Source organism: Taudactylus pleione, unplaced genomic scaffold (assembly GCF_031769625.1).
Source record: "Taudactylus pleione unplaced genomic scaffold, aTauple2 ptg000431l, whole genome shotgun sequence".
NCBI lineage: Eukaryota > Metazoa > Chordata > Amphibia > Anura > Myobatrachidae > Taudactylus > Taudactylus pleione.
The window spans coordinates 2,152,615-2,179,490 of record NW_028284833.1 but is presented as its reverse complement, the minus strand read 5'-3'; the positions used below and the strand labels follow the sequence as shown (position 1 = coordinate 2,179,490).

Below are 26,876 nucleotides of genomic sequence, written 5' to 3'. Positions count from 1 at the left end.
GGCATGGTGCTGGTGGGAATGGGGTGTTGTAGCATCATCTGGGTGGAAGAAGCTGCTGACATCTGCAGTATAAGGGCATGTCATTCTTTTAAAATGAGTTTCTTAAATAGTGTACAAACTTTGAGATGTCTTAATATGAAGAAAACCCATGGCATGGAATAAAGGGGAAATAAAAGTTTTTTTGGAAACATTGAGTGGTTGTTTCCTGGCTCTTAATACGTTACATGAGCAATCAGACCAGGCACTTCCTGTTTCGTTTTGTGCCCCACACCCTCATTTCTCATCACTTAGTGTCCCCAGACATTGTGTTTCGTCTGCTACAGTAGCTGATAGGATGTGTATGGCCCTGGGCTTGGGTAGGGGGTATTTGGAGCTGTGGGGGCTGGTTTTTCTGCTTCTATAATTAAAGAAGAATGTAAGGACCACTGTTACATAGAGGAGGAAAAAGAACACGATGTGCTCCCTTTCTCTGTAAGACTTACCATAGTTGGATTAAGCCTTATTCTGCGTCTCGCCCATCACTGAAGCCTTGTGACTCGCATGATTGGAACGCTGTACTCTGTTGTTTTTAAAGGTTTTTTTTATTTCTTTTTTACGTTCATTTTTTTTTTGGGACTTGCGACTATAAAACATATGAATGTGCCTTTGTACTGTCATTTCCTTATGCACAGCCAAGATGAATTCAAATATCCTTCAGTTTCAAATAGAAAAGTGCCCTTGATATAGTAGTGCCCATATTCCGCAGCGCTTTACAGAGGGTATTTCAGGCTCACATCAATCCCTGCCCCAGTATAGCTTACATTCTATCTACCCTACCACTTGGACACAAATACACTGTGGGGTTACTCTTTATTACAAGCAATTAACCTGCCTAAATGGTTTTGGATATTTATGTATGTATGTATGTGGAATTTGCTTCATGGGGATGTATGTGACTGGCGCCAAGTTTGCTTTCGGATCCAATAATAAACACAGGTGTGCAGCCAGCAACAGGAGCCTCTCAACTGGGCCCCTCAGAAATAGTTTTGGAACAAGAAAATGGTTCTGGCGCTTCCACTCTTGTATTTGGTATAATTGTCTAGTTGTATTCTTCAACGTTCATTTAAAGAAAAATGGAAAAAAAACACCATATAGGGTGGAATTCAATTGTTTTCGCGGCCCGGATCTCCCGTCTAAAGTGCCGGGAGATCGCGGGCCACTATTAATTTGTTCCAGCTTTTCGCACTGGTCGCGCACAAAGTGGTAGGGTTTAGCCGCGTAAATCGGCTAACCACGACCAAAGTGCTGGGCGATTGCGAAAAGTGCCGTTTGGGCACCCAAACAGGTCACTTTTCGCCGATTTCAGCTCGCACCCCTCTGGGACTGCGAGCTGAAATGGAGCACTGGCAGCTGATCGCGCCCGACAGGAGCAACAATTGAATAGCTCCGTCGGGCGCGATGGGGCTGGAAACAATTGAATTCCGCCCATAGTGTGTAATGTATTAAATGTGTTTTAATAAGGAATAAATATGCACTCACCCTTTAGAAGCGAGTGGTAGGCGTTGGACACAATTATACCATACAGAACAATAAATAGAATTTATTTCATAAAATACCTGGAATTTGAGTTTTTGGATCTACAAATGTCCAAAGTTCCTATTTTACCCCTTCTAAGGTGAGTACATTACATACTCTCTTAGAACTTTATTATTGGCTACATTGATCTACACCATGAAGGCTTGTTCTTTTTGTCTCCTATGATACCCAATAATATAAAGTGCACCAACCACATCGCACGCGACACTTATGTTGCTCTCGCAATCACCGTAGGACCACGGTGAGTCTTATAGTAATGAGTTTTATAAGAGCCTCACATCTGCTACTTCCAGGATCTGTCACTCTGTGGTTTCCTGGCCGTCCTCCCATCTCACATTATACAACTATCACATGCAGTCCTGTCACCACTAACCTAGTGAGCGGACTGATCACTGCCTGCCACATCTGCTGCAATACTCTGTGCTGCTGGGAGCATCTTATGATCTTCAGGATAGGTTGTCCTATCGCCACCGACTTCTAAACTGGGGACAGCCAGAAAAAAAGAAATGGAATACTGATTACAAAGAGTGCACAGAAGCTACTCCGCTATGTCTTTACAAAATGCCCTCAGCAAGAAGGTGATTAGAATCATGTCTGTTGTCCCAGTAAAATAACTGGGTAACAAGTACACATGTCAGTAACAGTATAGCCGTGATGAAGCAATACTATATGGGCCTAATTCAGAGATGTACGGTAATACTGTATTTATTTACATCTCCGATGTTTGTAGATCTGTTCAGGAGCCCCAGTGCATGGTAATTCTGTATTTACGTACATCTCCGATGTTTTTGCTGATCTGTGCAGGAGCCGCACTGGATGTACAGATCTGTTTCTGCAACGTCAGACATGCTGCTGGCGTTTGTTGGCGCGGCCTCTAGCGTTCCAGGAAACGGGGGCGTATCTGCCCCATATTCTGTGCATGATGAAGCCACGCAGCGTCACTGGCCGCGGCAGCATGATTTTCGCGGACATCCTGAGCAACCTGGGGGTTACTCGGATGTCCATTGTCACTCGGTTGATCCGACGGTTGCGTCTTTGAAAACACAGCAGCTTCTGATCAGAGAAGCCGGCCGTGGACGTCTTTTTACTTAAGATGGGGGTCTTCAACCTTTAGGACTGTATGGGCTGCATTAAAAAATGCAACGAAGCGCGAGGGCCACTAAGCTATACTGCGGAGGATTCTAAGACCTTTTCCAGACTCCTAAGGCCATAATGAAGACTTCAAAAGATAATTTTATTATATTAATGAATGAAACATGGCCTGTTTACCTTTCTTTACAATAATATGTTCATGTCGATGCGAAACTTGGCATTGCTTTTGCTTGGCCACCTTGTAAATGTTGGCATCAATGTTGGAAGTAGCTATGAAGATGTTGGCCTATAATCTGAGTTCTCGTCTTGGACTTCATGTGCTTCATCCTGGAGATGAATAAAGACTCGCTGTTGTATACACTCCAGCAGGTGTGTGCTTGTAGGACAGGTTGTTTCTATGAGAAGTGCCCGCTGGACGTTGCTGACCTTAAGGTTGTATCCGGCTTCCGTGATCAGTGTAGCCCAGGGGAGAACCGCGATGTGTGGCTGCACTGCTCTGTCTGATAATGGAGCTTTCTGGATGGCTGCGCTCTGCACTCATGGAGACCCACATGCTGCTGATACGGAGGACACATTGGAGCCTCTCCCCGCCTCCTACCTGGCAGCGCATCCTCTCATTTCCTGGCAGCAGAGATTTTGGTGGCAGAGACGCTGGTGCTGAAGGGGTTGGGGGGGATTGATGGCGGGGACGCTGGTGCTGAAGGGGTTGGGGGGGATTGGTGGCGGGGACGCTGGTGCTGAAGGGGTTGGGGGGGATTGATGGGGACGCTGGTGCTGAAGGGGTTGGGATTGATGGGGATGCTGGTGCTGAAGGGTTGGGGGGGATTGATGGCGGGGACGCTGGTGCTGAAGGGGTTGAGGGGGAGAGATTGGTGGCGGGGACGCTGGTGCTGAAGTGGTTTGGGGGGATTGATGGGGATGCTGGTGCTGAAGGGGTTGAGGGGGAGAGATTGGTGGCGGGGACGCTGGTGCTGAAGTGGTTGGGGGGGATTGATGGCAGGGACGCTGATGCTGAAGTGGTTGGGGGGGATTGATGGCGGGGACGCTGGTGCTGAAGTGGTTGGGGGGGATTGATGGCGGGGACGCTGGTGCTGAAGGGGTTGGGGGAGAGATTGGTGGCGGGGACGCTGGTGCTGAAGTGGTTTGGGGGGATTGATGGCGGGGACGCTGGTGCTGAAGGGGTTGGGGGGGATTGATGGCGACGCTGGTGCTGAAGGGGTTGGGGGGGAGAGATTGGTGGCGGGGACGCTGGTGCTGAAGGGGTTGGGGGGGATTGATGGCGGGGCACTGGTGCTGAAGGGGTTGGCGGGGGATTGGTGGCGGGGACGCTGGTGCTGAAGTGGTTGGGGGGGATTGATGGCGGGGACGCTGGTGCTGAAGGGGTTGGGGGGGAGATTGATGGCGGGGACGCTGGTGCTGAAGGGGTTGGGGGGGAGAGATTGATGGCGGGGACGCTGGTGCTGAAGTGGTTGGGGGGGATTGATGGCGGGGACGCTGGTACTGAGAGGGGTTGGGGTGGATTGGTGGCGGGGACGCTGGTGCTGAAGGGATTAACCAATCTCTCCCCCCAATCCCGCACCAGCCTGTGCCCTGGTCGGTGAGCTTGGGGAACAGCTCCACGGGGCCCCGGTCAGCAGGCCACGGGGATCAGCAGCACGGGTTGAAGACCCCAGACTTAAGACACCTCATGCGCCTTTTGTGCATTTTAGCACAGCTGTGCTACTGCGCCTGTCTCTGAATCAGGCCCTATATTTAGAGCTATTATGTTTTGAAAATTACTATCCTTTGATTAATAATGACCAAGCTTTTGCTGAACTAAAATACCCAGGAGCACATTGCCTTTTCACTTTACATACTTTCCTACATGTAAAAACATTTCATCAGGTCTACGAGAAAAATAAAGTCAAATTTCTAGAACTAAATTCCTCTTTTAAAGTTTTCAACGCAAACTAATATTTGTGCTTATATGGGCCGGTCTCATGACTCACAAATTACACGGGAAATATGCTAAATGATGAGTTGGATTTGGTCCCATGTGCCAATCTCTTTCCACTTAAGGAAACAAGACTTGAATTAACAATAGTCTGCCCCCTCCCCCTTTGCCTAAACAAAGTGAAAACTTGGGCATAAGATGTAACTAAGGCCCTCATTCAGAGCCACTCGCTAGCGGCAGTACGCTCGTTCCGAGCGATGTTCGCACATCTGCGCATGCGTACGGTTTTTAGTACGCATGCGCGAACCAGTCAGTGCGGCCGAAAATCGTTGGTACGCAATATAGCGAATGCCTGCTATTTTGAGTGACAGAATGAGGCGTATGTGGGTGGTAACAGGGGAAGGTGCTTGAAAACGGGGAGTGGAGATCCGAACGCAGGCGTGCTTAAAGGTCAAAACGGGCGTTTTAAGGGAGTGCATAATTAATACAGCAGCGTCATTGACCACGTCACTTGGTTTTTTTTAACTCAGAACTGCTCGCAAAATAGCGGTTGAAAACACCAACCACAAGAATAGCGAGCAGTTCATACGCTGTACGATGTACTCGATTAATCTAATAAATAGCGGACATGACGTATGGTGCGTGCGGCCAGGGGGCGTTTTTATCAAAAAAACGAGCGTATGTTTTGCTCGCTCGTTCAGACTTAGAGGTGGGAACAGACTGCAATTTGCGAACGGATCATTTGAATAGCCACCCCTTGTTTTTGAACGAACGACCACAAATAGCGAACGGCTCTGAATCAGGCCCTAAGCTCCGTACAAGAGGAAGTGTAGACCCTGATTACATAACCGTTTGTCATTCTTCTTTATGAGGCCGATGTGTCTGCTACCCCGGTGTAATTAATATGTAATATAGAGAACTGAGGTTTAATAATAGGATACGTGTAACACTTTGCTAGGTAATAATTAAGCTTTGATAATTGTCTCCCACTGACTCCTCTCATGATCATATATATTATTAAAATGTAAAATCACTTGTTTACAATGCACTCGGGTCAGGTGACTGATGAAAGGGCTCATCTTTAGAGTAAAGCTGGGTACACACGTAAAGATTTTCTGTCCAACCATCCAACTAGTTGATTGGTTGGAATGAATATCTGGTAACGTATGGGAGTAACCGATGATCAGCAATTAGCTCCTAAATGCCAGAAAACAGATGAAAATGGTCGTCAGACAAGTTTGTTAAATCTTTGTACTAAACAATTTTTTCAAACCGTTTTTGTCCATGTTCCGGTGCTTGGGAGCAAATTGCTGATTGTCATTTGCTTTCATACCTTACCGGATTCTCATTCCAACCAATCTACTGGTTGTGTGGTTGGCCAGAAAATCTTTACGTGTGTATGCAGCTTTAGACAGCTGGAGGTTTACAAGGGAAAATGCATCTTGGATTTAGTGACAGCATTTACTGTACCATAACTTACTGTATGTTCTGTACAAATTATGGGCCACAGTGTGACGTTCCTTTCAGTTGTGTAATAGTGAGTTGTAGTGAGGATGTTTCCGTCATGTTTCACTCTTCCCCACATGCTGGAGAAACGCGTGAAACAAACATAACAATAGTGGCAAACTGGTTTTAACCAAAACATATATTTATTTATTACCAGTTATTTATATAGCGCACACATATTCCGCAGCGCTTTACAGAGAGAATATTTGGCCATTCACATCAGTCCCTGCCCCAGTAGAGCTTACAATCTATGGCCCTCATTCAGAGCCGCTCGTTAGCGGCAGTACGCTCGTTCCGAGCGATGTTTGCACATCTGCGCATGCGTACGCTTTTTAGTACGCATGCGCGAACCAGTCAGTGCGGTCGAAAAACCTTTGTACGCTATATAGCGAGTGCCTGCTATTTTGAGTGACAGAATGAGGCGTATGTGGGTGGTAACAGGGGAAGGTGCTTGAAAATGGGGAGTGGAGATCCGAACGCAGGCGTGCTTAAAGGTCAAAACGGGCGTTTTATGGGTGTGTATATTTAAAACAGCAGCGTCATTGACCACGTCACTGGGTTATTTTATAGCCAGAACTGCACGCAAATTTGTGGTAGCAAACACCAACCACAAGAATAGCGAGCAGTTCATACGCTGGTCGATGTACTCGATTAATCTAATAAATAGCGGACATGACGTAGGATGCGTGCGGCCAGGGGGCGTTTTTAACAAATAAACGAGCGTATGTTTTGCTCGTTCGTTCAGACTTAGAGGTGTGAACACACTGCAATGTGCGTACGGATCATTTAAATAGCCACCCCTTGTTTTTAAACGAACGACCGCAAATAGCGTGCGGCTCTGAATGAGGGCCCATGTTCCCTATCACATGCTCACACACACTAGGGTTAATTTGTGTTGGGAGCCAATTAACCTACCAGTATATTTTTGGAGTGTGGGAGGAAACCAGAGTACCCGGAGGAAACCCACGCAAACACAGGGAGAATATACAAACTCCACACAGGGCCATGGTGGGATTTAACCCATGACCTTATTGCTATGAGGCAGTAACGCTAACCATTACATTTAATACGGGTGTAAAATTTCTAACCAGAAATAAACGCTATACGAGATAAAAGGGTAGATGTACTGAGCCTCAGAGAGCGAGAAAGTGGATGTAGATAAAGTACAAACCAATCAGCTCCTAACTGTCACTTTAGAGGCTGTTTGAAAAATGTGTGTAACCAGCTGATTGGTCGGTACTTTAATCTCCGTCAACTTTATCTCTCTCCAAATATTAGTACATAGACCCCTCCTAGTCTGCAAAGCAGGTGCTGTAACCAGTCAGATGTATGCTTTAGTTTTCTAAACTACTAATGAAATACTAGAGCATAGTTGCCATGCTTACAGCTTTTTATCTAGCACACCTACCTCTGTACCTGGTTTCTTAACATTCCCTATTGTCTTCAAAACAATGAGGCTTCTCTTTAAGACCCCTTCAGTCTACAAGGGGAGAATTCAGTTTAAAGCAGTGTGACGTGATTCCTGGTTGTGCACATATTGACCATTTTATAGTAGTGCCGCTGACATTGCAACTTGTGATGCCGGCGGGCGCGATGTGCCGTTCCGGAAAGGCAAATTGAGTAGAATTTAATCCACCCCCTAAAGGGGTTGGGGAATAACTGTTCTATTCTCGGCGATGTGTGGTTGTGATATGCGGCTGCGCACATCCTCAAGAATTACGGTATCTCAACATCACCAATTTTCCTACACACTTTGACATTGCCGAAAATTGATTCCCCCCTCCCTAAATGTTTTTCCTTTTTGTAAAGTTTTGTTGGGAAAAGGATGCGCTAACCTTGCCTAGAAGTAGGCATAGCAGATGTACATGATGCATTGGTTAATTCGTCAATTAAATGAAAGGATGGGAGGGTATCTGACGTTGTATTCGTATGGCTAGTCCATCAACCAGATGCAGAGTTTACTAAACAAAAGCCAACGCATGAGTAGAAACTTTGCCATAAAATAATGAAGGTTCCGCCTCATCCATCTGAGCTTGTTGCCAGTGCACCCGCACTTGTCTGGATTTGGTTGGCTGATCTGGCCTCTGTACTGATGAAAATGTAATCGTGTTCCGTTCAACCGTTCGGCCATATCGGAGTTCCAGTTACGGCCTGCTCATATGGGGGCTCCGGCATTATTTTATTTATAAGCCAAGTTCTATTATATTTAATTTTGATACTTGGGTCACATCCGTAAATGGGTGATGGTTTGTTGTCTAGAAGGACACAGTTGATCTGTGCTGTTTTAGAGATGAAAATAAATTGTGTTCTTGACACGATTACTCAGTAATGATATTTGGAGAGGATGGGTGTTCGTATACTGGAGAACTGAGCTGGCTCGCTAGTTTGCTAAAAAAAAAAGTATTACCACACTAAGCACACAGACAAATGTATATCTATCAACCTTTTTTTTTATGCTTCCAAGTATTATTAATTATCTTTTCAATAAAACTTCCTTAACCCCCACCACCCCATCCCCTTTTAAATAATAGTTCCCATCAACTAAAAAATTAAATTCAAAGTTTAAAGACTGGCCTACAAGTCACAACCTAGCTCCGGTCCCAAATCTATTCCTGACGTCACCCATCCATAAATCTCACTTGATCCTTTTAATGCCATCTCCCATCATTACCTCTTCCTGTGCACCTCTGTTAGGCCGGTTACACACTATACGATGTAACAGACGATGCAATGGTTGTCCCAATGTCACTTAATCCCAGAACACACGATATAGAGCCTACACACACATTATGCAAACTTCCGAACGACAGCACGAGATATCGCGTCAGGGGATTGTATCCAATTTAATAATTTCTCGTATGTACTATGTGCGCTCGTGCATACACACCTCACAATGTGCACCACATCGTACATCGCATCGCCCCATCTGATGCGCAGCAGGGCAGATGGAACGATGCGATGAACAGACTTACACGCTATACGATGTCTCTACAGTGCACCCCACTGAAAATGGGGGCGTGATCTAATTACCATAGGCCACGCCCTCTATGTGACGTTATTTGGAGGCATGCCCGCATGGCACACCTCCAAATAACGTCAGGCTAGGGGGGAGCCTCACTAGCTGGGCTCCCCCCAGCCCTCTCCCGTCACTGAATGGATGCCGCATGCATGCGTGCAGCATCTATTCAGCTACTTCGGGAGTCCGGCACTGCCACACAGCTGTGGCAGTGGGGGTGCCCAACCTCTCGACTAGACCGCACGTGGAACACTTCGGCCCACGGGTGGAACAGCGGGACAGTGCTGTCCCGCTGAAATCGGGATGTTGGGGAGGGGGGCAACCTCTATGGGTGGCCCCCCAGTTCGACCGCACTTGTCGAGCACCCCTAGAGCCGGCCCTGGATTGTATAGTGTGTACCCAGCTTTTGTGTCCCCATGAAGCCCTTTCAAAATGTTTAGTTTGTGTCTTCAAAGAAACCTGTCCCTCTTGTACATAATGCCTGTTCTAACATTTTGGCATAGTACCCAGGGCTGTATCAAGGGGTGCGTGCCAGTGCCACCGCCACCCAGAGTGCAAGGCCGAGGTGGCAGCATGGTCACTGCCTCAATGGCACACTGGAGAGGTGGTATGCCGCCTTCTCCCACCTGCTGGAGTGCCCGGGGGGAGGTGCCCTGTTACGGAACTGGTATTAAATTACTTGTATTATGATCTCCTAAATATATAGAGCTCAGCTCTGTAATATGTTACCACTGTATAAATAAGAGAATGGTCCCTATAGATTGCAAGCTTACGAGCAGGGCCTTCCTACCTATATATCTGTCTGTTATTACCCAGTTTTGTTCTATTTATGTTTTCAGTTGTAAAGCGCAGCGGAATATGCTGCTCTATATAAGAAACTGTTAATAAATAAAATAAATAACTACTTCCAGACTGTTTATATGCAGAAGAAAAAGTTTTATGTTTGGTAGAATGTAATTATTTGTTCACTAAACCATATACACACACATACAATACAATTAGCTACAAACAGTGTTATGTTTTCTCATTGTGTCACAGCACAGATTAGAAGTAGATCCACAACTTTCCCCACTGCCTTTCTGTATATACATTTTGGCCTGGAATGAACCCCACACCGCCCTCCTTCCGCTGACACCTTCCCCTCCCCCCCCAACTCCCTCCTAATCCCCAAATAGTTTTATGGCCCAAACCCCCACCATGTCTGGTCTGTGTAACAGATAAATGTTTCTAGCAGTAATTAGAAGTGATCACACTGTATTTTTGCTATTGCTGTAGCAGTGTGTGCCCTAATTCCCACGCCCCCTCCCCCCAGCAGTACATGTCACCATACCGAATAAAGTGAAATAGTCTGGGAATTGATAACACAAGCAGCAGCCTGCAGCTCCTGTCATTCTGCCATCAGTAAGGCCAGTTTGTACTCTGCATACATTTATGGTCACTCAGCATGGTAACAGCATAGTCCTCATCGCTGTATGTAATGTAGCTGGAACCAGGTCCCAGAGAGACCACCAGAAACAGCGGCTCCACAGCGTGATCAGTACCTGTATGGCGGGAGGACCCTACTGGGGACCCAGTACTTGTGCTCTGGTAATACCCCAAATTTTCAGACCTCTGTCCTGGAGGATCTCAGTTGGCATTACAGCCAGCTAGTATTGTTTCTAAACATGCGGTAATCAGATGTGTCCTTATACACTGTGTCTTCAGTCGCACCAAATAACCCCTCTCTGCGCCCAGGTCCCAGATGTCTGTGCCGTACCGATTGGCTTTCTTGCTCAAAATGTGAGTGGTGTTCACATGAATAAAACTAGGAGCGACACAAAGACTCCGCTAGATTACGCTAATCAATTCGATGTGTGACATTTGTACATCTGTGTGCGAATGAGTCTGAATCGGTGTAAAAAGGTCTCTTGATGCAGCGGCCGCAGATTTTTCTCACGCCCTGTTGCGCTTCATCTTCGACTTTTAACGTGTGTAAAACGAAGTCCTGTGCGGTTAAATTCACAGCCCAGCTTCTCTAGTACACCTAAAGCGTATGCACATCGGGAAATGTTCTGTTATGTCCTTGTTTTCCTATATAGGCTTATATTCTGCACCTTGCATAAGATTATAACGTTATTAAAGTCTGCTACAGAGACAACAGTGGCAGTTCTGTGTTTCTTGGCATATACAGTATCTATATCTCATTTTAAATGGAGTTTCTTTCAAATAATTTAGGAACGTAACATGGTACAACTGGGTGTGTTGTGCCCTCTTGTGGAAATGTTTGTTTACTACAACTGGAGAGAAAAAAAAATACAGCGTTATTTGTATGTTTTGCAATAAAAAAAATAAGCATTTGACAATCATAGAAAAAAATTGCAGTTTATAAGGATGAGGTTTTGCTATAGTATGATACCAATATTTAAAAAAATGTATGAGACTATTCATACAGCCCAGGAGAAAATAGTGCATCTATCACATAAAGTTAAAAAAAAATATTTTGTTGGCTGAACGAATATCATAAGAATGTACTCCATTCACAAGGGACAATCGGTATCATTCAGAATGCATCTATTCACTAGGAAGCCAGTGACATCACTGGAGGATACGTCCAATGCAATCACTATGACCTCAGCAAGGCAGCGTGTGAGAAGATGGTGAATGGATAGGCTGGACTCTCAGGAATAGGTCATCGTTTGTTCAGCCTGCGCTGTGTGTGTGACAGGAGTATGAACAGTGCATTACTTTCAAACTTGTCTACAGATGTGCCCTCATACATCTGTACTTTTTGTGCTATATGGCACTTGATGCCCACCCTCGAGTTTTGATCTCCAAATTTTGTATCTTAATTCGCTAATAGGGGCGATTCAGTTGTTTTTTGGGGGGTTTAGTTAAGCCCAATGTTGCAATTCAATTGTTTTTGGGGTGCCCATTAATTAATGCGCTTGACGTGCCCAATTAGACAGTTTAAATTTGTAAAATGGCTAAACCCGTCTAAAGTTCTGGTTAGGGTGCCCAAACAAACAAACTCCCAGGTAAGCTGGCTCTCAATTTGGATGCATTTATGTATGTGCCTTTATTATGAGGCCTTACATTTGCCAAAATTATATATGTGCCTTTATCATGAGGCCTTATAATTGGTATATTTTACATTTGGGGTGAGCGTTTGGGCGTAGGGCCCCTGGGACTGGTCTGGCTGGGCCTCCTCAGGGCATCACCACTTAATACACATAGTTGCTTTTCACATCACCTTTTATGTTTGTTTATTATTCATGTATTTTTTCACATATATTTTAACCTCTCATTCCACACTTAATGATTACTCTCACACAGCTATACTTTACACTGCACTGTCACTCTTTTTCCATTTTCGTGTGATGCCCTGGGGGGGTCCTGGGCTGGACGTTTTTTGGGGTGCACTGCGCCCCGGACGTGAACCCCTTAGTGTTAGGGACTGCTGGTAACAGAGAAGCCGTGACGTGGCCCAGCAGCCTCCCATGTACTTGCAAATGCATGCAACTAATATCTCTGAATTTCTATGACCATATAGTCTTCATATATTGTTGCAGGTATTATTCAGTGTGCTGAGGTACAATAGGGGGTTAAATCCCCCTCCTTTTTCTACTTAGGGTGCCCAAACCACAGACTTTTTGCACATTTCTGCTCGCCTCCTCGGGAGGGGGCGAGCAGAAGCGCTGACGGCTGTTCGCGCACGAACCAAGTAACATTTGAACTGCTCTTTTGGGCGCCAGGCGCTAACAGCCGCCAACGCTAACAATTAAATTGCCCCCATAGTGTTCTACATAGCTAATAGTGTACTAAGTACTGTATATCGGATAGTTATTATTGCAAAGGAATTGTTATAAAGTAGCAGATTAATCATAACGATGCCCGTCACACATAAAATCGCAGTGTTATGACTTTTTACCCAGATTACGTCTTTTTTCCCCAAATTGTGCTTCTTAATCCGCTAATAATGTACTAAGTAATTGGGCTCAGTATTTTTTATTTTTCTTATCTGAGAGGAATTAAGTTGAAGTAGCAGGTAAAAGACGTATTTATATTGTAGGTGAAAGTTCTATGGCACAGTCAAATCACAAAGTCTGTGGCACGCCAAACGGGGGTACTTGGCGCGATTGGAGGATAGGGACACACCAGTAATTATCATGGTCTTATAAGACTTCTCCACACTGTAACACAGACCAGCTGTGACAATAATCTATTTCTATACTCAGTGACACAAATCTATGTTTTAAATGTTTGGGGGTTACTTGTTGAATTGCACATTTCAGGAATTAACCTTCCTTTGTCATGAACAGACATAAGTTATGTAAAAAAAAAAAAGTGAAAATAAGCTAACAGGAGAAAAATCTATGCAAATTGAGCTATGCCTATATCAGCTTTATTTGATCTGAAACAGACAGCCCCAAGCCAGTTCTCAAATATGTCTGTCTATAAAGAAAAAACAAACAGCATTTGCATAAGCTTCCTATGTCTGGTCATGAAATACATCTTTTAATACTGTATAGAACCTCTTTCTGTGTACAATCACTATTTAAATGTTGGTGTACTTTAAATTTAATTGTGGTGAAATTTTGTTTGTTATTTCTGGTTCTGATTTTGTCTTTTGTCTTTTTATTTTTTTTTAATCTTTTGGTTATACCAGACATTTAAACGTCTTATGGTAGATGAGGTAAGTGTATTTTGTGTGTTGTGTCGCTGTGTTGCTTGCTCTTTCCATCGTCTTGTCTATCCTTTGCCTACTGCACTATAGCTATGGTTGAAAGGGATCATTAAAGTGACTGCTGGTAACACTGACCCTAATTTTATATTTTAGTTGCCCTTTGATGACTTTAATATAATGACGTTGCTTAACAGCGTTTTCTTTTCAGCCACTGGACAACTTTTATTTATTGGTTTGTATATACCCTCCTGCAACTTTCATTACACATTTTGCTTTATTTTTCTGGCTTTCATTTGTGTTTAACATCAAGTTTTTTTGTATTAAGTCTGCCTTGTTATTTATTCCAGTTGCTCTTGGATACAACACAGATTGTTCTCTCTGTATAGTTGTATCCGATACACACAGATGATCCGTGTCATATCCAAAGGTAGTGCAACAAAATCAACTCTGCGTAAATGAACTAATTGATCAGGACCTGGAAAGAATTCAGAAATATTAATCAGTGTTTAATGAAAGTTGCCGGAGGACATCGACAATATCATACATTTTTATTTGTTAGATGTCACTTTATTACACAGCAGTTAAGTTATCTGATGGCAGAAAGTCCGGTCAATATATAATAATTATAAAAAAAAAATAATTCACAATTCATACACTTGGGGACTTTAGGGAGGCTATGCCACAATTTTGGGAAATTCTATAAAAGTTGCTTTTCATATTGTCTGTAACCGCTCATAAAAATTCACAAAACAAGACACATACCATTCAGCCATTAGCTTTGCCTATATATGCTGGTCTCATTCCTAACCATAGTATGTTGCTGTGCTTATGTGAAACTGTAATACTCTAACAACCATATTCCCTTCTATCACTAACTACAGGAATACAGGAAACACAGGCTTTACAGTGTCTCAGGGTTTTTTTATATATATATATATATATATATATATATATATATAACTTAATTGAATTTCTGCAATTTTCAACACAAATTAGTTTTAGGTGAATGTAATATACTAGCGAGAGGTTAGGTTATTTTTGGTTAATTGAATGCCTGGTTAAGACCTCAAGGGATCCTAAACCAGTTATGTTTGACCCCCTCCCTTTGTCCAATAACACTAAAGGCGTAGGAAATGGATCAAAGTTGGTGTAACCGTGTAAACGATGTATTAAAACATATATAAAAAACTAAATATAAACAATTGACTAGACAAAGTAATAATTATACACCTGCGTGCTAGGTTGTCCGTCTCAAGTCTCTGTGAGAATAATAGTCGCATACCTCAAAAATTAAACCAGAAAAAATGAGTGTGGCGCTGTGGTAGGAAACGGTCACATTATACATTTAAGATAAAATAATAATGAAAGAATATTAAATGTAAACAATCAGCCGTGAGTATAAATAGAAATAAATATTTATTCATTGAAATAACTATTTAGCCTAAAAAAACCATATGCACAGTGACCCTTACGCATTAAACCACTGATATTCTAAAATGAAATAGATGGTGTGGTATTCTCACACTTTTATTCACATTTGCGGATATGTCCTTGCTTAAAGGGACTGGATTTATATATCCCATATGTGCAAAGTGAGGTGCAACCACTTATAAGCAATACATTGTATAAATGTAAGGTCTCTGTTAGAAATAGACGATATGGCCAATCCAAAAGGTAGAGATGTTTGGGAATGTGTGTCTTGCCTGAAAAGCACGTCATGGACACTTTAATACAAATGAACAGTACCCAACGGATGTTTGCGGTGTTGTGTGACTCCGGGACCAGCAGCTGTGCGCAAACTGAGCCGTTTAGATTAAAATGCTGACACCAATGTGGGGATCTGCTTTAGACTCCCTTTCAGCCACAGAAAAACAGGGCTATCCGTTTTGCATGCAGCTTAAATGCTTATTTTTTTTTATTTTTTTTTTTGCGAAATGCACAAAAAAAAATAAAAATAAAATAAAGTATTTGTGACTTCCTGATGCCGTCTATTGTAGAAATAATGGGTGATCTATCTTTGGTACCCAGCCAAGTGAAATATAATAGTCTTTATTTACTTGCCCATTCGTTGCTGGTAAACCGTTTGGTAAGAAATCCGGTGTGTCAGCAATAAATCACTTTACATTACCAGCCGAGCACAAGCCTGTGTTATTTTGTGTAAGCATTCGATGTTCCCATTATATCATGAATGTAGTCAGCGGAAACTCCCTTAATAACTAAGCTCTAGGGTGGGAATATCACTCTGCCTTAAGATACTGGATCAGTATTGCAGTGTGTGCTGCCCTGGAATCAGTCCCAAGCCTGATATCAGCCTATGTGAGTGAATAGACCCTGGTGAACAGGAAGAGATCTGTGCATCCCCCCCCCCCCCCCCCCAATACCAGGTCTTGTTCAATTTCACCACCTAGCATAATTCAAAAATGAGCCTGTTCCACTGGCTGAAAGGTTTATTGGTATTAAATAATAAGTAGAATTTAGCAGCTGGCCAATCAGATTACTGCATATACACACCGATAACTAGGACCTACTTCCTAACGTTAATTTTTAGGCATTATGGCTGCCAGGATCCTGGTATCGTCCAGCGCTGTTGCTGACGCTTCTGTTCCTCTTGTAGTGTTTATTATACGCTAACCCCTAACTTTCTGCACTTTTTTCCATACTAATACTAACCTAACACTAACCATTTTAACATGTGCTACATTATTTTTTACATCGTTTTTTTTTTTTTAAAGGCTGTTGGGATGTAAAAAGTTGCATTACCACATAACCTTATTTTAATTTACAATTTTAAAATGTATATGGAAAGGGAATGTGAGCTGGCGGACCAATCAGAAGCGCAATCTACAAGATCTCCACTTCTCATTGGCCTTCACGGGAGAGCCAAAACCTGCAAGCCAACGTCACCAAATTGAGCAAGATTGTTCCCTTCGCCCACAGGCTTGGCTGCCAAGTCACTTCCAGTGTAACTGGTGCCATTCAGTGTTGTAGAAGATGCACGCATACACCGATACAATAAGTACCCCTAATTAGTCAGCTTATTACCCACCAGCCCAGTTATGGCATCCTTCAGTGGGGGCGAATCAGTGCAATGTGATGTAAATAGCGCCAGGAAGGAGTTCCCGGAGCTATTCAGTTGTCCCCATTGCGCCCTACACTTATTCGGGAGATGCCGGTTACTGAGCCTGGTTAGTCGTGGTTCTCGGCATTCCCTGACTAAAGTGCGCAATGCTGTTGACGCCACAATAAGCCGGAAAACAGCATCGCGTCCGGCACTTAAGTCAGATTTCTGCTGTCGCCTCAGGAGGGTGTGAGCAGAAATCCTCTCGTCAGCCTTAACAGCGCAGTCAGTTGAATAGCAGTCCCCGTCACCCAACTGGTTTCATTGGTCAAGGCCCTATTTATTCCTGGTGACCACGAGGGTGATGGCATAGAAATAAGCTGTAAAACCAGGCGCCTGTCACTGCTTTTCTCATTATTTTCCTAGGTTTTCTTCCCTTTCCAAAAAAACCCCCCCAACATTTTATTCTGCAAAGTAGAAAACGGATGTATATCTTTTTGATGCGAGATTTCTCATTAGCAGAAGAAGGGTTATCTATTATAGATCTATTTCTCTCTGCAGCTTGAACGGTTTACAAGTATTAGGATAAAGAAAGAGAAGGAGAAGCCGTACATGTCCAATCGGAACTCTGCTCACTACACGGACAGCGCGCTGCAGGAGCTGGATGATAAAACCGTGCTGGAATTGTTTGAACAGATGCTGGTAAGTTACTTAGTCCTGAGGGTCTCTCTCTGTCCTCCAGGGGCCGGAGAGGTAACAGGACGGAATTCACTCGTTCTCACAAGACGTCATAAACACCTGTGTTCTGAGTACATTACACGTTGCCAGGCAGAATGAGTTGGGAAGACGCCATGTGCCATCCCCATTCTATAATGTAAATTAACACTATACTTGTACAGTATACAGAAACATGATTAACTTGAATAAATAAATAATAAATCCCCTCCCCTTTCCTGTCTGCCAATGGCGCTGAGCAGTGCTGTCAGGATGGGTAGCTATGAAAATGTCTGTGTTCTCCCAGCGCTACCTCTACAGAGACGAGCAGCGCTTGCGACACGCCAACTGGTACCCAATGGTAATTCATTGTGCCGGAGACACATGTATAATGCACACTAGGCAAACATATGCCAAAGTCTACATAGCTTTAAGCCTTTGTAGTGTATTCAGCTTACATAGAAGCCTGAGATTTTGTGAATTCATTATTTGACTGGTAACACTTAGATGTCTATGGTAACGCACGCTGGGGAACACTAAACACCCTCCCCATGCTACATGTTCTGTGGTTTTTTTTGTGTCACCATCTTTCCGAATGGCGAATAGCAGACAGGATCAGTGTAATGACTGCTGTCATAAGTTGTTCAAGCTGTGCTCGGTACCAAGATAAACTATTGACAATGAATAGGTCGACCTATTCACACCAGATCGTCGACAATAGTCAACAGGTACATAAGGTCAACAGGGTTAAAATGTTGACAGGTTCAAATGGGACGGTTAGGCACTAGGGGCAGGGTTAGGCACTAGGGGCAGGGTTAGGCACTAGGGGCAGGGTTAGGGTTAGGCACTAGGGTTAGGGTTAGGCACTAGGGGCAGGGTTAGGCACTAGGGGCAGGGTTAGGCACTAGGGGCAGGGTTAGGGTTAGGCACTAGGGTTAGGGTTAGGCACTAGGGGCAGGGTTAGGCACTAGGGGCAGGGTTAGGCACTAGGGGCAGGGTTAGGGTTAGGCACTAGGGGCAGGGTTAGGGTTAGGCACTAGGGGCAGGGTTAGGGTTAGGCACTAGGGGCAGGGTTAGGGTTAGGCACTAGGGGCAGGGTTAGGGTACGGCACTAGGGGCAGGGTTAGGGTTAGACACTAGGGGCAGGGCTAGGGTTAGGCACTAGGGGCAGGGTTAGGGTTAGGCACTAGGGGCATGGCTGGGTTAGGCACTGACGGCAGGGTTAGAGTTAGGCACTGGGGAGGGTTAGGCACTAAGGGCAGGGTTAGGGTTAGGCACTAGGGGGAGGGTTAGGGTTGGGCACTAGGGTTAGGGTTGGGCAGTAGAGGGCGGGTGAGGGTTGGGCACTAGGGGGCGGGTGAGGGTTAGGCACTAGGGGCAGGGTTAGGGTTAGGCACTAGGGGCATGGCTGGGTTAGGCACTGACGGCAGGGTTAGAGTTAGGCACTGGGGAGGGTTAGGCACTAAGGGCAGGGTTAGGGTTAGGCACTAGGGGGAGGGTTAGGGTTGGGCACTAGGGTTAGGGTTGGGCAGTAGAGGGCGGGTGAGGGTTGGGCACTAGGGGGCGGGTGAGGGTTGGGCACTAGGGGGAAGGTTTAGGGTTAAGCACTAGGGGGAAGGTTTAGGGTTAGGCCCTAGGGGGCGGGGGAGGGTTAGGGTTAGGCACTAGGGGACGAGGGTTTGGGTTAGGCACTAGGGGACGAGGGTTTGGGTTAGGCACTAGGGGACGAGGGTTTGGGTTAGGCACTAGGGGACGAGGGTTTGGGTTAGGCACTAGGGGACGAGGGTTTGGGTTAGGCACTAGGGGACGAGGGTTTGGGTTAGGCACTAGGGGACGAGGGTTTGGGTTAGGCACTAGGGGACGAGGGTTTGGGTTAGGCACTAGGGGACGAGGGTTTGGGTTAGGCACTAGGGGACGAGGGTTTGGGTTAGGCACTAGGGGACGAGGGTTAGGGTTAGGCACTAGGGGGAAGGTTTAGGGTTAGGCACTAGGGGGAGCGTTAGGGTTAGGCACTAGGGGACGGGGGAGGGTTAGGTAGTAGGGGGAAGGTTTAGGGTTAGGCACTAGGGGGCGGGGGAGGGTTAGGTAGTAGGGGGAGGGTTAGGGTTAGGCACTAGGGACGGGGAGGGTTAGGTAGTAGGGGGAAGGTTTAGGGTTAGGCACTAGGGGGCGGGGGAGGGTTAGGGTTAGGCACTAGAGGGAAGATTCGGATGTGTCGATCATTTGTGTGTCAACCTTTTGTACCTGTGGACTTTTTGTATTTGACTATCTATTGAATGTCGAACTGTTGATTGTCTATCTTTTATACCACACCCGCTATGTTCATAGTGATCAGAGGTGAATGTAAAGCGGGCCACACACCTAAGACATGACACATAACAAGCTGACTGCAGATGCGTCTATGGAAAAAATATGTATTCACAGTTGTACCCATCTTTGCAGCTGGACCCCTGCCCCCAACTGCGTGCTGATTTTCATGCCCGTCACCATCATAGCACACTAGCAGAATCCAGGGTTTTGTTCAGAAGATGCCCCTGAAGATGTGTGTTTACATTTCTGCCCGCAGTTGTGTCGTCCAACCATCACTGAACTTAAGCTGGGTGCCCACTAAACGACATGTGTAACCTGCAATGTGACACACGACTCCGTCGGGCCGACATGTTGGGGCGGTCCGTACACACTGAGCGATTTGGTGTCCGACTGCCCGATATGCTGGCCTTTGCTGCATGGGATCTTCAGCCACATTGCCTGATCTTACTGCATATACAAAAGATCATTACACGATGCAGTGCATACACACTGCTTGATATTGTTGTTCCGATGCGTCGGAATCGGCCAAATCGCTAACAGTATCGTGTAGTGTGTACCCAGCTTTAGGTGTTATTACCCCCCCAAATTGCTACGTTTCCAACGTATATTTTTGGTTTTTTTTGCACTTTGACATCCAGTTTTGCATATTATATTTATTTTCCTTTCTACTGTTGTGTGTGTGTGTGTGTGTCTTTAGCGGACCTAAAAGTACATAGCGCCTGTCTGTGATCCGCTCATTTGGCCTGATGCTGCAGTAGTCTAAGCTAGCTGCTAATCTGCTCTGTGCATTTATGTGACCAAGATACACACTGATTTGCTCATTCAGAAATCTGGCTAAGTAACCGAATTGCATGGAATAGGGGTAGCGTGGCTGCCTTTATTTGGCTAATGTAGACATTAATATCTCTCTCCCTTATGTGTTCCTAGACTGACATGAATCTCAATGAGGAGAAGCAGCAGCCACTACGGGCGAAAGACATCATGATCAAAAGAGAGATGGTTTCTCAGTATCTTCACACATCCAAAGCTGTGAGTTGTCTGTGCTCATTACCTCCGGAGTGTGTCCTGCCGGCGTAGTATGTGTTTTATATCTTGTTGTGGTTGGCTGAGTATTTATTTATTTCCTTTTTATTTTCCCCTTTGGTAATACAATAAACTGTTGGACCATGATTGTCTGTGCTAATCCGCTGTTCAGTGCTACTTTTCACCAATACTTGGAGTGGTTGATGGGAGCTCTTATAATGAACCTTCCCTTTAGCTTCTCCTATGAGTTAAAGCTCTGCATTTAGGTTTTGTGAAGCTTTAGTAGATGGCCAAGTATTCCCACTCGCTTACGTGGTGACTCCCAGGGCTGAGACTATAAATAGACAGTGTGCATTGGTAACCTGAAGGGTAAAGTAAGGCACTGAGAAACAATTACCCTCCAGTATAGTGCACAGCTACTACTTATCTCACCAGTGTTTGATTCCTTGGCCTCACTGACACATTCCAGCCTTCGTGGAGATCAGAATTCCCCCCAGGGTTCCTGCAATGTATATAGTCAGCTGTGACGGGAGGGCATGGCCGGAAACCTCGCCATGGGGTTGTTACCACGGTGCTCTGTTCGTGATTTAGGGAAGGGGTTGTACTTGTGCCAGTCGTGTGCATCCTAGGCCAGATGGCAACCAAGGTACGCCTGTAAGCCATGGCAACTGCTGCGTTCTGCCACATTCCGTTGGTCAAATCTAATCTTGTACATTTAGAATCTTATTCAAACTTGGACTCGATATGCACCGAAGTGCAAACATAAAATGTGGATTAATAAACCTATAGGCAGCCTTCCCCTTCCCAAACAGAGTAGGAAACATTCTTTATTTAAATAAAACCTGATCGTTCAGTTCACTGCAATCCTGCTATTATGTAGCAAGTTTAGCATTTATAGTACATTTGCACAATTGGGTGAATCAGCTGCAGCCCCGTCCTTCGTCATCATCCACTCAGATCGGTCCAGTTTTGTAGGCGTTCCAAGGCCAGGGTGTGCGTCTTCCGACTCAGCTGGCCCTGGCAAGTGTGTGAAAAAATCCGGCCTGAGGGTCGCTCAGATGACCGATGTTCACGCACATTATTTGATGTTGCATCGACGGATCACAAAAGCCGCCAGTGGGCATCTTTCTACTACAGACTCCTCCTGCTGCTTTCAGATATTTTGGCACAGCCGTGACGCAGCTGCTGTGCGATCTGCGCCCATCTCTGAATCTGGCCCCCACAGTCTTTAATACACCACTTCATTATCCTTTACTTCTTTAGAGGCAGCCTGAATGTAAATCTACCCTGCCAACCATATTCCGCACTCCCTGCATATATCAATATGGAACTTGACACCTTTCCATTTTATTTTTATTTATTTAACATAGGGAATGAACAAAAAGGAGAGCACAAGGTCTGCACAAATGTATATCCAGGATCTAAAGTCTGGTTTGGGCGACTCCAATCTACTGTCCTGTTTAGAGTCCCTGAGGGTATCTCTCAATAATAATCCAGTCAGGTAAGAAGTATATATTATTATCATCTTTATTATACACAGTTCATGGATAGAACGATTGTCCACCAAGGAGCAGAGCCTGACCCGACTCTATGATCAACTCTGTCTCACACATCTGCCCATATGGGACATGTCTGGGCTCCCAGCTTTTGGAGTAAATTATCCGTTCCTAATAGACACAGTAGGCGCAGTTGGCCACCCCACCATATTTTATACTAGTCCCATTCTACACCACATAGATACTGTTCTGGTGTGGGTCACAATCACCAGTCATCCTAAGCCTTTGAACACATTGAGATGCTGCCAGTTAGGTCCTAATTGGCCATCGGAATTGCAGCATGTACGTGTGCCTTTTATAGTGCATGCAATATTCTAAGGTGTCTGTTCCTTAAAGATTTTAACATTTCTAAGGCACACCATCAGTCTCTCACGGGAAAAAAAACACATGCATTGGCCCCCCCGCGAGAAAAAGAACAGACAATGCCCATCCACCCCCAGAAAAAAAAAAAACATGGGGCCCCCAGAAAATAAAATAACCATCTGAGAAGGCTCACTGTCGTCTCTGTGCTGTCCCTCATCGGTTGGGGTTTCCCAGTCACACTCAGTGACTGCGTACACAGTGCAGAAGTGGGAGCAGTGCGCAGGCAGGCGTGCAACGCGCCGTACGTGACCTATGTCACACCGCCACATCTCCATAGGTCACGGCCCGGGTGCATCTGAGCCATCCCTGAAGACCCCAGCACTTCCCAGGACAGCAGTACAGGTAAAGTCAGCTCGGACTGGACTCCCCTCCCCGCACTCTAGTGCGCCACGGCACAGTGGTTGAAAAATGCTGATCTAGATGTTTGAAAGGATTTTTTGTAAGTTTTAATTTTGCTAATGTAGAGAACAAGCCACATTCTCCACCCACCGTAGCCCCCTCCTGGATACCGGTTTATGGTTAATAATTTGAATAAAGGTTGAAAGCAGCGATCTTGGTTTTCTGGCCTACCAGGATTACTCTGAAGTTTCTGTACTTCCGTTCTGTTTTCTAGTTGGGTGCAGAATTTTGGTGCAGAAGGACTGTCCTGCCTCCTGGATATCCTCCGAAGACTGCAGGATGATCAGCCAATGTAAGTGTGGCATCTGGGGGCTTCGCGCATACTAATGGTCTTTAAAGGAAAGTTTCTATTAATCTGTTATGAGCACTAACCGTACAGGTGCAATATCGTATAAAAGTTGTGTATAAGTTTATATTAGAAGGGGCTGTACACTATATTGGCCCCATCTACCCCTCCATCCCTGCTTGTTATAGTTATAACCAGATCTCCCCTTGTACCGAGGAGGTGGCGGTGCAGCCAATAGGTGTCACAGATACCTAACACTCAGCTCATTATTATAATCCATCATGTCATGTGCAGGAACGCTATGGAGAACTAGCTGGTTTGAGTAATGGGAGCGGGGATATCACCTGAGTGTAGCGGAAAGCATCTTTGGGGGATGACGTTTTGCCTAAAGTATTATTTTTTGCCATAGCTTTATCCAGCCACATGAAATGTAAAGCATACCTATATAGTGCACAAGGCTGTCTGCCGGCTTTTCCGTGTTCTGCCGCACGCGATAATACAGATCTGAAAACCTTACTTGTCGTCCTTGTTATTGTAACTTCTTTACATTATGATTACGTTCCTACGGCAGTGTCCTTTTTAAGTTGCGTTTGGTATTTTATATTCATGTTTTTTACCTTCATGTCATCTATTACAGTGTTTATAGATTAAATTAGAATGACTTGAATTTAAATGAAAGTTTAAATTTCAATATTAAATTTGTTGGATGTCGCACAACAATTGTTATTTATTCTTCTTTATTTTCCTGTGTCCTAGATCTCGTGACTCTAAGAGTGAACATGAAATCATCAGGTGTCTAAAGGCTTTTATGAACAATAATGTAAGTGAATAATGTGCAGGTTTATTCAATAATGCTCTACCATCTATTAAAGGGTAATTGTACAGGAGACTCCCCCCTCCCCCCCCCCCCCCTCTCTCCCCCCTAGCTGCAGCCCTGTGCTGTGATGATCCTGTGCACAGAGCCAGCAATTCAGTTACCTTAGGCACCTTAAAATGACACCGGAAGGAGGTGTGAATGGGGGACCAATCACAAACCGCAGTCTCTTGCTTGCAGCATATGATTGGTTCCGCCAACCCCTCCTGTCTCGGTGCTCTGCTTGGGGGGGTGCTTGCATGATGTCCCTTTACCATGTGATGGCATGATGCTTGTTATCAGGAGTTTTTGGAGTATTTGCCTTTTACCTGAATGGCCATTTGTGATTTGTTGAATGTCCTCTTGCAGGCCAGGCCAAATGAGACATTTTAAGTATAGAAATTAAATGAATTAGAATACATTCAAGTGTACATCAATCAAACTCAGTGTCTTACAAGGACTGAAGAAAAGTAATGACTCACGTCAGACGAATGTAATAAGCGTATAAGTGCCACTTGTATATACAGTAAATAGCTTTTAGCTGGAAAGTTTGAGGTGTGTATCCATACCTAACTTCATGGGCTTGAAAAAGCACATAAAGGGAATGAATAGTGATAGAGGATTATCTTTAATGGGTTTGACTTTCAGATAATCCTTTAACGGGTTTTGTCCAAATGTCTGACTATGTCCATTTCATGTGTGACATTTAAAAGTTTACTTTGATTGCACATGACCTAGGGGCAAGTCCATAACCCTTCTTGTTGTAATGTAACATACTGCATTTTCCTGGAGGGAATGGGATTGTATTACCGGCCCCTAACCCGCCTTTAGGGGTGCCTAACCATAACCTTCCCCCCCATTAGTCCCTAACCCCCCTTCCCTGCTCCCTAACCTTCCCCTGCTTAACCCTAACCTCCCCCCGGGGGTGCCTAACACTAAGCCCCCTCTTTCCTAGCCTAACCCTCCCCGGGGGATGCCTAACCCTAAATCCCCCCGGGGTGCCGTAAACCAAACCCTCCCCCAAGCAGCTAACAGAAGGGGTGCCCGTACTTACCTCGATCAGGCCCGTGGCGTTCAGCATACAGGCGTTGGTATTATGGCAGGTGTCGGTATTTGACGCCTGTCGTAACGCCTTAGCCGGCCTTCCGGTGTCAGGATTGCATCGGTCATATAACTACAACCCATCCTGGAGGCATGTTTTCAATTATAGAAGAGAGGATGATAGTTAATTGGGAAACTTACATATGAATTGATTTATTCCCCACTGTTCTATAATTTTACTTCTAATTCTTATTTTTTTTTAGAAGATAGAACAGAGTATGTACAATATATATTCCAGTGCCCACTTAAATCTCTCATACTGGTTAGAACCACAGACTGACCTATTTGAAGCTTAAAGGGTATCTGCACTCAAACACTTCAACATACTGTAGTAGCTCTTGGTCCAAGATTAAAACAAAAATAAATAAAATATGCCTGAAAGTACCTGTTGAAGACTCAGAATTACAGTGCTGTTGATATTTGGCAGCAGTATTGTTAATTACTGATTACATGAAGGAGAGTAATTTATTCATAGCCTATTGGTGAAATAACAGCAACAAAGAGTTTCTTGAAATTTTCAGGTCATGTGTCATTTTCCAAGTCTCAGAAATGATTTAAAGTAGTAGTAGTAGTAGTAGTACCCGGCGTAATTCTGATAAAGCTGCGTTACCACCAACAGTATACAATCTGCCTCACTAAGCTACACCCCGGATTCGGAGGGAGGTGTGACCGCACCGGCCAATCACAAGCCATATAAACTTTAGCATAACTTTAATTGGGCAACATCACTTTTCAGTGTAGTTACTTTAAAAGAATGCCATTTATTTATACGGTATTTGATACCACCTTTGTCTAAGGTCATAATATTGTCTGTATATTAAAGCAATTAGTCTAAGCACAAATAACCTTTTGTCATCTCTCTTCCAAGTTTGGAATAAAAACCGTGTTGGACACAGATGATGGGATTCTGCTGCTGGCGAGGGCCATGGACCCCTCCGTCCCTGCCATGATGGTTGATGCTCTGAAATTGCTCTCTGCCCTGTGCATACTTCCGCAGCCTGAGGACATGTAGGTTTTATTCTTGTTTGGTGTAATTAGGAAATGTCACTGTTCCATTTCATCATGGGGGATAGGAATCCGTGCCCCATCTACTGTAGGAACTTTGTTCTTTTGTCCTGGCAATATTTGCTGCCTGTAAAGGCCTGATTTAGAGGTAGGCGCTAATGCAGTAGTGGCTGCTGTCTACTGAGACGCCTACCGGCTAGGGCTCTAATCCGCTGCAGTGCGCAAATAGTCACACTATTGAGCGAACATTGGCCGAACGTCTGATGGTACGTGGCAGCTGGTGCCTGTGGAACAGCGTCTTCCGATGCACTCCCTGACCCCGGCACCCCTCTGACACTCCCGCTGACAAGTCACCCCAAATCACAGCTCAGGAACGCCTATTGGAATCGCATGGATCTCCGGGCAATGCCGATCCGCACCCCC

General features: G+C 44.9%; 1 protein-coding gene across 2 annotated transcripts in view; it reads left to right on the top strand.

Annotated features, from left to right (window-relative positions):
- Nucleotides 1-26,876, top strand: part of DIAPH1 (diaphanous related formin 1) — a 253,834-nt gene that overhangs the window by 67,908 nt on the left and 159,050 nt on the right. For both annotated transcript variants that reach the window (XM_088447392.1, XM_088447393.1), the window contains exons 2-8: nt 13,768-13,794; nt 17,405-17,545; nt 20,795-20,896; nt 22,261-22,391; nt 23,423-23,500; nt 24,251-24,314; nt 26,317-26,456. In XM_088447392.1, coding sequence (XP_088303518.1) covers nt 13,768-13,794; nt 17,405-17,545; nt 20,795-20,896; nt 22,261-22,391; nt 23,423-23,500; nt 24,251-24,314; nt 26,317-26,456 — 683 coding nt within the window. The remainder of the gene's footprint in view (nt 1-13,767; nt 13,795-17,404; nt 17,546-20,794; nt 20,897-22,260; nt 22,392-23,422; nt 23,501-24,250; nt 24,315-26,316; nt 26,457-26,876) is intronic.